The sequence below is a fragment of the Homalodisca vitripennis genome, chromosome 1, assembly GCF_021130785.1.
Source record: "Homalodisca vitripennis isolate AUS2020 chromosome 1, UT_GWSS_2.1, whole genome shotgun sequence".
In the NCBI taxonomy this organism is placed as follows: domain Eukaryota; kingdom Metazoa; phylum Arthropoda; class Insecta; order Hemiptera; family Cicadellidae; genus Homalodisca; species Homalodisca vitripennis.
Genome location: NC_060207.1, coordinates 168462892 through 168474020, shown reverse-complemented (window position 1 = coordinate 168474020; position 11129 = coordinate 168462892). Strand labels below are relative to the sequence as shown.

The following is an 11129-nucleotide window of genomic DNA, read 5'->3' as shown; positions in this document are numbered from 1 at the left end:
ACTGAAATATAAACTTCTTCCTTTTCTAGTTTAACATACAAATTAATTAATTAATGCAAAATGCAATTACTTTTTCTGATCAGCTAAAAGAGTAAATTACTTTTCCCCTACATCCAATCCGAATCATAATATAGTTTAAATAGTATCTACTAAAGATTTGTAATAATGTCATTTATATTAAAACACTTACATGAATAACCTGTCATTGTCAACGATGAGCCCTACCTTTTTGTTTTTTTTTATGAATGTTTGTTGTTCATTTACCCGTATATATTTTTAGTACAATGTTATGAGATTACAATTGTGCTTAACTGCAAGAGTAATTAATGTAGCTTACTATTTTCTGTATTAAAAATATGGTAATTTTTTTTATTTAGTAGTTTTCTACATTTTAGTGTTGCTAATAACGCAATATATAACATTTCATCCTATATAAAAATAATATAAAAACGAATATTTATTTTAGCGGACAATTAATAAACGTAATAATATTTATTGATACGAAACATTGATAATTGTGATGTCCAAGATGCCAAGAATGCCAAACACACCGGCATTCATATTACAAGAAGAATAGAGTGTCCACCACTATCGGCGATCGACTGGTAGCCTCTCTGAATCCTTCCAATGCTCCCACATATACACTACATCGCTGCTGTCAGCTGCGATCCTGTAGTGGTGGGCGGTTGTTTATGATCGTCGAGTCTGCACGTTACGGTCGGCTGCGATTGGTCAGCTCGCGCTCGCTCGTGTGAACCGCTTAGACAGGTCTCATACGGGCAAAAAACGCCGAACTCAGCTTTTCGATCTCTATCGCCGACTGCTCGCCTGTTGGGTTTATGAAGTTGCAAAAAATGGATATGGGCATCGGTGCTTTCACATAGTGTGGCCGATTTCAGTGTTTCAGTACCAAAACGCGCAACGAGCGTATGCAGTGGCCCAGCACTCAGCACTTAGGGCGTTGACGGTTCCAACGTCTCAACTCAGCTTGAATACAGGTTTGTTTGATATTAACATTTGGGGGGGGGGGGTGGGGGGGGGGGGGGGTGGGGGGGGGGGGGGGTGGGGGGGGGGGGGGGTGGGGGGGGGGGGGGGTGGGGGGGGGGGGGGGTGGGGGGGGATATCATTAGAACATACTTCACTATAAACATAGTCAGAGTTATTTTAAATATATTGGTCATTATCAATATATCTATCAATTTTACTAATACGTAAGGCTTCACGTCACGTCGTACCATTTTACACACTCACTGAGTTCAGACATTCGGAATGATTCCATTTCTTGTGAGGATTGTCCAATTTGGCTCATCACATTGTGACATCCAAAACAGTAAATGAAACATAAATCATGCCACAATACCTCTTTTGGACAAATATATAAACTAAAAATTTTAAATGAACAATTAATCTTAATTATAGGAATAACATCTCTGTAATCTTTAGTTTTTAACTGTAGTTATATTTTATCTTTATTTATATTTATTTTATTTTAAATAAAAAGATTTCCTAAAGGAAAATCAAATAATCTATATTGTACATAATAACATCTTTCTTAGGTATATTTCTTAACACTGGTTATCAACAATTTTTGAAGCTGCATAGAGTCTTAACATACCTTTTAATCTGCCATCAAATTCTGGATTGGTTGCTACTTTGAAGCCCGGATGAGGTAGCAAAAAGCAAGTTATGTCTGTAAAGCACTCTTTAATATGTCTCCGAATAGTCTGGTGCTGTGGGTCTTGGTCCTCTTTTATCTGTAATTAAACAGTGAATTAAGATAACAAACTAAAATGTCAAGCCCATTATTTATAAGTATTACTTAATTTTTAGTTTTTGTTGGGTGGTTACTGTTGTTAGAAACACAGCAATGGTACCTTTTAATCTGTCCAATGTAATCATTCTTTATTGGAAATTTAGTTAAAGGTTTTTACTCTTGTCAAATGATTTGGAGGAAAGTTGAAGGGTCAAAACAAAGTTATAAAGGGTAATGTTGTCTGAAGTAGAAGGCAGATACCAGATCCCAGAGAAAATAATAAATTTCTGTTGAAACATATAATCATGGCAAATGTTCGTAATCTAATTATTCTTTCAAATCATCCACAGTTGATAATGAACTTTAAACAAAGGAAATAAATTCCTTAACACTGATGGGATGTAACAGACTACAAGTTATAGAGGGTTTAACCTGATATTTGCTGATTTATTACAAGTTTTGTCCTTCCTTGTTATAAACTCACTTTTGCTTTCTTCAGTCATTAAACTTCTTCTCACTACAGATTAGATTAAATATTACATTAATGTTACAGAAACATACAAATTTTAAATTCTTATTTATTGTGTATAGATTTATTTTCCAGAATGACTCTAATACACGATACAGATATGCTCAATACATTAAAGATAACCATGCATTTATAAAAGATTATTACAGTAGATGGATTGCCCTCTGGTTCGGTCACTGGATAAACTAGACATTTTCGTGGAAACGATAAACCGCTCATGGGACAGTTTTTCACAGCAGAAATCAACACCATTCAACTAGTTTATTATGTTTTTGGACAACACGTAAACAAATCATCTCAGTTCAGTTGAGGATCAATTTTGTTTGTTACGTGTCTAATATGTTTCGTGTTTAACAATGTTAAATGTCTGCAGGAAAACATGTTTCGAAAATGAGCATTAAACATAAAAATACATTGTTGAAAATGCGGGATGGACTTAATATTTTACAGCGCCTAATGACTGGCTTCGTAACAGAAAATATATTGAGGCTTTTTGTATGCAAATTGAAACAGAAAAAGTCCTGACGACTAGATTTACTTAAAAAAATAAAACACAAACTGGTTGATGATGCATTGTGGCTGTAGTTAATGCAAGAGCGTAGAAGAAACACTCCAATAAATGGACCTGCTTTAAAGGCAATTTTCTTCCCACAAAACTTGGTGCAAAGGAAGATTTTCGGGCTAGTGATGGTTGGCTGAGACAATGAAAAAAACCCCTTGCAGTACATTTCCTAGGAGTGAGTGGAGAGAAGCACTCAGCAGATCAGCAGTTTTCAGTGAACTTTCAGAAAAAATGAAGTGTGAATTGCTTGTGAAAAACTGAGCCCTAAACAAGTTTACAATATTGACGAGATGGGTTTAAACTACAAACTTTTGCCTCAGAAAACCTTTACTATCGTCTCAAGAAACTTCAGCGTCAGGATTTAAGATAAATAAAGAAAGAATCACAGTCACGTTACGCTTGAATGCAACCAGTTCACACAAGGCAACTCTGTTTGTTATTGGGAAGGTGGCTAAACAAGGAGCATTTAAGAATGAACTTAAATATGCCTTCTCTTCCAGTGTACTACAGAGCTCAAAGTCTGCCTGGACGGACACATTTGTTAAAAGAGTGGTTCGTGACCGAATTCGTGCAAAAATTTAAAGAACACTTGACAGTGTTGCCAATTTTCTTGTGCTTGATAATGCGCCTACACATCCCGTTGAGGACCTTGAATTTGATGTTTACAGTGACATGAAACTATTGTACAGTATATGCCACCTAATGTACAAGTATCTCTCTCAACCAATGGACCAAGGCATCATCGAATAAGGTTATTGCTAAAAGCTTCTTTCTGTAATCCTGGGTAAAACAAATGGTGATAGCAGCACACATCTTATTCAGACCCGTAAGACAATTAACACTATGGACGTTATTTATATGGTGGCTAAGTCTTATGATGAGATACCATCGTCTACATTCACCAAGTCCTGGGGAAAGGAGGAAACCATGTCTCTGAACTGGACGATAACTAGTCAGTCCATGTTGAATGATCTACTACTGCTGTCTAATTCTGGAGAGCTGATTGAGAATGATGTTGTGGAATAATTTCACACAACAATGATAAACTTAGGAATGAGATACTCAATCACTATGACATAGTCGAAGCAGTAACTCAAGAAAAAGAATTGGAAGAGGAAGCTGAAATTAGCATAAAAGAAAACGGCGGGGTAATTTTAAGCCATGAAGAGGGAATGGCAGCGCTGGAGTGCGTAACGACCTACATCGAGCAACAGGCCGTCACATCAGCTGTTGACGTAGTGTTTATGAAGAAGTGGTGTGATTAAACAGTGGACAAGTAAAAGAAAATAATAACAGATTTCTTTTAGTATTGTTTGATTATTTCACTTATCATGTTAAGTTCACTGGCCATGTTAATTATTTATTTATACCAGTTTAAAGAGTCAACGATGTGTGTTGATTACAAAATTAATTTCTTAAGTCAGAGTTCATGATGAGGTTTATTTATGACAAATTTATTCCTGTTGTCTGATGTATCAATATTTTATGCGGCTGGACCGCCATGACACTGTTTAGGTGAGTATGTGTACTTAATTATTAAAACAATCTTAAAGTTGACATTTAGTTCTCATTTCATTATATACAGTAGGTTATTAATAAAATACTGCCGGTTAACCTGGCTGTTTTTTACTCTGTTAGAGGGTCCGGTTCTGAGGTGGCCGAACTATACGAAATCTACTGTAATTAAAAAATTTATTAGTTAATCAAAATGGCATGAAAAACTTTTTCTTGTTTATTAAAACGAGGAGGAGGTGCCAAAGCTGCTACGTGGCCAAAGGAAGATCAGGTGTACAGGGCCCTGATGGGAAAATATCAAAGGCAAAGCAGGTCTCTACGATTTGTGATACCTGTGAAGGTAGACCATTTATGTGCCGGACTTGCTTTAACAATCATGTGTAAGCATTTTTTGTTGTTTTGTGGATAACAAAACCACATAAAAATGACAATTGAGTTCATTTTATTTTATAGTATTGTTTTGACATATTTAGTAACATTATACAATCTGTATAGCCAGTAATTTTAGATTGTAGTAATAAAGTTTATACATGACAAAATATTCTTCAAGTTTATTTACAGCCTAAAAATGTAGTACTTTTTTTAGCTTCTTTTAGCTCAAATTATACGGCTGGGGCCAAAATTCAGCAAGTATTTTTGTGTTGGTCCAGGCCACAACAATGTGTTTTAAATGCTAAATCCCATTTATATGTGTGCGTTTTAGATACACATGGCCTAGACCAAAACATTGCATGTGTATCAGAAATGATACACATGGCTCCAGTGGCAATCCACTTGTGTATCATATATGACACACATGACAGTCAATGTGTTAATAACTGAGACAGAAAAGTAAGTTACTGGTTTACAAAAAGATGCCTATCATTACGTTTAGAAGGGAATCAGCGTGTCGTTGGTAACTGAAGAACGTTATGCACACCGCTGACTAGTTTTTGTGTAGCGTAAATTAGCACCCTTTATAAGCACACCCTTATCTCCTTACACTGTGCATAGATGATGTTTCAATTTTTTTAAATTAAATTATATTACATGCACCATAACCATGGCAAAATCTGTTTTCAAAGATATTAAGATTTTCATACACTAATTTGGCTGATTCTTATACATTTATACAAGGAAATGTGATAATGCGAATTTTTAAAATGAAAAGTTTACAACCAGTACTAGAATTACAATTTAGAAGTACCCTTTAGGTTCAGGACTCCTTCTGATATTTGATTATTTTGAGAGTCAAAGTGGTTGGTAAATGGGAGGATTAGTAAGAAGTAAGTATAAATAAAAACTTAACAAAAATTCCAATAATTTTCTCCAAATATCCAAGTTAGTTTATACTTGTTAAAAATGAATGCTAAGGTATAGAATAGTAGAATCTTGAAGAGTTCAAAGAAGAAGTGAATTTCAATAGTTAATTCTCAACACCAAATGTAGGTCTAGGTAAACTCACTCTCAGTCGCTTGGCCAACAGCTTGCTGCCTCCCTTCTCCCCATAACTGGCCTCATACGGGTAGCTCCAGTCTCTAACCAGGAACATCAGTTTTTGGAACGGTTTGTTTCCAGAGTCCTCCAGTGCCAGCTTGCCGTACTCTGTGAACAACTGTTCACCCCACCTGGTTACAATATTTGTCCTCCACCATTCTTAATATGATTATGAGATTATTTCTTTGATAACACTGCCTACATATCTCACATATTTTCAAATAGTTTTTGACACAATTATAATTCTAATTAGTTAGGTCCAGAATAACCAGAATTTTTTCATACATTTAAAGGAATAAAAATACATGAATTATTAAAGTAACTTTATTGGTGAAATTCTTTTGAGCTGTGATGACTTTTGGGGTGGAAATCACACTAGTTGTGGCACATGGGTGAGGTTAACAGACTTAATCATACCTTAACTTGAAAATGTATTCATTAAGTACTGCCTCCACAACCAATCAACCTTTCAACAATACAAGATACCATCTACAGCGTAACACTCAAAACAACAAGTTTCAACAGTACGGAACCAATGCAGCATGCAAGCTGATCTAGTAGAAGCTCAATACAAGCAATAGGATGTGTCGGAAACACAATACGAGGGGGTACCCAAAAGTAACCGGAATTGTATTGCTGGCAGCCGGCAGCGTGTAGTACACATTCCTGCCGCCAGGCGTGTGTCGCGCAACCCATTGCGAGCTCAGTGACCCCAGTTCCGTTGTCCTAGTGCATTCTGTTCGTTCGTAGTGATTGTTTTCGCTAACCCTGTTTCGTTCTTGTTTTGTTTTTTGTCATGGCAAGTTTAAGTGAACAACGTGCAGCTGTGAAATTTTGTTTTTTTACTTGGTAAAAATGCTGCAGAAACTATTTTAATGTTGAATACAGCTTACAAAGATGATGCTATGGGGAAAACTCAGGTCTACGAGTGGTTCGCTCGATTTAAAAATGGCGACATGTCGATTGAAGACAAACCTCGTTCTGGACGTCCATCAACCTCTCGAACGGACGAAAATGTTGAGAAAATTCGTGAACTTGTGCTCACCGACCGTCGACAGACAATTGAGGAACTATCAGAGAGTAGTGGGTTAACTTGGAGCTCGGTTCAGCGAATTTTAACAGGAGATTTAGGACTGAAAAGGGTTGCTGCCAAATTTGTTCCTCGACTTCTGACTGACCATCAAAAGGCACATCGAGTTGAAACTTGCCGCCTTCTGAAAGAACATCTCGAAAATGATCCCGATTTTCTGGAAAAGGTAATTACTGGTGATGAGTCATGGTGCTATGGTTATGACCCAGAAACGAAGCAACAGTCAAGCCAATGGAAGTCGCCATCTTCACCTCGTCCAAAAAAATGTCGGCAAGTCAAATCAAACATCAAAACCATGTTGATTTGCTTTTTTGATGCTAAAGGCATTGTTCATTCTGAGTTTGTTCCTCCAGGTCAGACTGTCAACCAAACATTTTATTTGGAGATTTTAAGAAGATTGCGCAACAGTGTTCGCCAGAAAAGACCCGATTTGTGGCAGACTGGAGACTGGTTCTTCCACCACGACAACGCACCGGCACACACAGCCATCTCAGTTAGGCAGTTTTTTAGCCAAAAACGGCATGGTTCCGCTGCCCCACGCACCTTACTCGCCTGACCTCGCTCCATGCGACTTTTTTTTATTTCCACACATGAAAAGAGGCTTGAAAGGTCAACGATTTGACAGCGTTGAAGAGGTTAAGAAAAAAACGAAGCTCGAGCTTGCAGCCATTTCTAAAGATGACTACAAAAAATGTTTTGACCAATGGAAATACCGTTGGGACAAGTGTATTAGTTGTAATGGAGATTATTTTGAAGGAGATAAGGTCGTATTGTAAAGAATTTGATAATATATAATTTTTATAAAATAATTCCGGTTTTTTTTGGGTACCCCCTCGTACATGTAGTTGTAAAATTTACAGGATCAACACAACAGAATTAAAAATTAAATGCTATCTGCAGCCATATTTTGTGACTTATCAAAGGCTTTTTATAGAATGAATAGAGATATCCTTCTTAACAAACAAAATGATATGGGGTTACAGGTTTGCCTGGAGTCTTTTTTAATCCTACTTTAATCGAAGATTCCAAAGAGTAAAAATAGAAGAGTTTGGTAACACATCACACACTGATTGCAAAATAAGTGGGATTGGATACCCTAAAGGCTCTATTCTGGACCCAATTCTATTCCTTATATTTATGTTTAATCTTCCCTCCAATGTTAACACAACAAGCTGTGACATACAACAATATGCATATGACACATTGGCTGTGGTCATGGGGAAGGATTTGCAATCTCTGCATTCTACACATAACATAGCTATGGTGGGAAGTGTTAAGTCAATATGATTGCTGAGTTTAGCTTCAGTTCACCTTACGCTTAGTGCAGTGTCTGAAATTTGACACTGTTTCAAACGACTCCTGGAATCTGGAGTCTAAGTGTCGGTCTGAAGAGGTCCAAAGAAAAGTCAGTGATGAAGAAGCTCATCATGAACTCTTTGCATCGTTTAGAAATCAGAGTCACCTAGACTACAAAATTAGGTGTAATCCAAGTAAAGAGATATTCTCATGGTTTCATAAGGTGCACTAAGTGAAAAGTGAACTGGAGCTAGACTCAACAATCTCTGAATTCTTTTGTTTCTGAGTGCTTCGATGAGTTGAATAACTGGTTCCTTATCAATGGCTTGAAGATCAAAGAATCAAAATCTGAATTAGTTAATTTAGGTAAATTTAATCTACCCATTGTGGAAAACAATGTTTCGGTGGTGTCTTCTGCCAAGTTTCTCTGGCTTTTTGTTGACTCAAAACTGAGCTTTTCTTCCCAAAGTAAATACTTGCAAAAAAATTCAGTTTGTTTTACGTTTAGCAATCTGGCCAATATTGCATCATTGAACGTCATAAGAACAGTATATTTCTCTAATTTTCAAAATGTTACGAACTATAGTTTATTGTTTGGGGGTAGCACAAATTTGCAACATTTAAATAGAATATTTATCACACAAAAGAGAGTTTTACGAATAATATAAAAAAAACCTATGTACTATTACAAACCATTATTCTTTTCAGTAAAAATAATCAATCTCCCAAGTTTATATATTCTTGAAATTTGTACATTGTTTCTGAAGTATAATAAAGTGTAAAGTAAAATACCAAGATTTGTTCATTATTATAATTAATTATGACCAGAGCTCCTATAAATAAGAAAATTTTGGTTTTGGCAAACATAATGCCAATGGAAAAACAGATAAATAAATTTGTAATCTGGGTACAATCATATGAGATTTTAATATGTGATATATTAACACAATGTGTTAATATATCACATTATGCATGTCATGCATCTTATTCATACAGTAAAAAAAACATTAAAATGGATAATCAATGTTTAACAAGAGTTGATTTTAACACACCCATGCAATGTGTAGTATCCTTCCTACCTCAACCGAAAGTTTATTATTTAACCCTTTGCGTGCCACGGCGACGATAAATCGTCGCCGACTAACTGTGCGAAAAGTGCCAGGCGACGATCCGTCGTCGCCGTCTGTTATCGTAATTTTTAATGCTTTATTTTTCATGAATTCTTTTCACAACCAATTTTGTTTTATTTGTTAACTATCCTGCAATAGATAAATAATAGTTCACATAGTACTTTATATTAGTGAAGATAAAAAAAAACACAGAATAATAGAAGCAAAACAGCTGGCGGTGATCAACCGGGGCATCATTGGCGCGTAAACAACTCGCTACGTATAGCAGTCTGTTCGGTTACATGGTTGTGTTAACATCGTTTTGAGGTTAGGATCTCTAAAATGATTTTGTTAAATTGATATCTCCTGTGCGTGCGCGTGTGTGTGTGTGTGTGTGTGTGCGCATATTTTTTTGGAAAATATGAAGACCATATAATATTAGATATACTTTAGAACCAAAGGATAAATGTTAGTAATGCATTAATTAATTTTGTTTTAGTGTTGTGTTACCGGTACTGAAAAATGATTTTTTCATTATGTACATAATTTGAAGCATTGTTTTGTAACTATAGTAATTATATAAAAAAGTGAACCATTATTTTTTTCACATTAACAATGTTATAAAGAATATTTAAAAAATTCTTCCCATAGTAAAATTTTTTTTATTAATTTGTCAAAAAAAAATAAAAACTAAAAAATAAAAATTGCTTTATACATTTTTTGGTTTTGACATGCCAAAACTAATATTATTTTATGTTGTTTCGTTTGTTTTGTAACATTTTATTGTAATACAATTTTTTACAAACATTTTGATACCTGTTTCATACAGATAGTAAGAAAAATAAAAAAAAATATATTCTTTTTCCTGAAGCCCGGTAATACTTCTTATAATTCCCTGGCATTTTTTCGCATATGACTTGCAATACAATTGCTAGTGCATTTCTTTTTTACTAAATTTTTTGCCTTGTGGCATTCAAAGGGTTAAACACTGGTATAAAACTTAAATCAATGAACAAAACTGTTAATGTAACATGTGGCAAGATATCTTAAGAAATATTTTATCTGTAGATATTAAAGGTGCTGTACACCAATGTAAAAATATTAAATTGCTAACACTACGCCAAATCACTTGGAGTGACAGTACCATCATCACATTTAGTATAGATTATATAGAAATTAAGATTTATTAAAAATCTCAAGTCCATGAGGCAATTTGTTTTTGAAATATAACGCTCAGCTAACAACAATACTGGATCATGCCTTGATTGCTCTGGAAATAAGAAACTGATCTCACAGTCTTAGAGTAATGTGACTATTCAGACCATAATCATTTATAGTTAATTATCAAACTACTGTAATAAGGTGAGGAAGAATGAAGAGAACTCCAATTATCAGATGCTTTACTATGAAATTCCTAATTAATATTAGGTGCACAGAGTACACACAGAAACAGAAACACACACAAAGCAGCACATCTTGTTGGTGATACAATGATTCCCACTCACCTGTAGGTTCATTAGGTCATCCTCCTGTATGTTCTGTGACAAGTTGTATATCTGCACAGAGCTGACCATTGTGCTTAGGGCGAAGACTGTGGCGCAATCCTTCACAGTGCTCTCTTGATCGAATGCACCTTGTGTGTCCATTAACACCACTGCCACCTAACAGATAACAAACAAATAGTATTGCAATATAACAACTAATCTAATGGAACATAAAAATACTTGAAATAGTTTTTTTTCCAACTGAAGTCAAGATAGCTTAGAAATACTGAAATGTGACTTTCACGCTAAACCATG

General features: G+C 35.3%; 1 protein-coding gene across 3 annotated transcripts in view; it reads right to left on the bottom strand.

The window, feature by feature from the left end:
- Positions 1-1550: 1550 nt before the first annotated feature.
- The window catches only part of LOC124352710 (atlastin-like), a 32625-nt gene continuing 23046 nt past the window's right edge, over positions 1551-11129 (bottom strand). For all 3 annotated transcript variants that reach the window (XM_046802334.1, XM_046802333.1, XM_046802332.1), the window contains exons 4-6: positions 10836-10991; positions 5804-5953; positions 1551-1754 (exon numbers count right to left, since the gene is read on the bottom strand). In XM_046802334.1, coding sequence (XP_046658290.1) covers positions 1566-1754; positions 5804-5953; positions 10836-10991 — 495 coding nt within the window. In that variant the 3' untranslated portion in view covers positions 1551-1565. The remainder of the gene's footprint in view (positions 1755-5803; positions 5954-10835; positions 10992-11129) is intronic.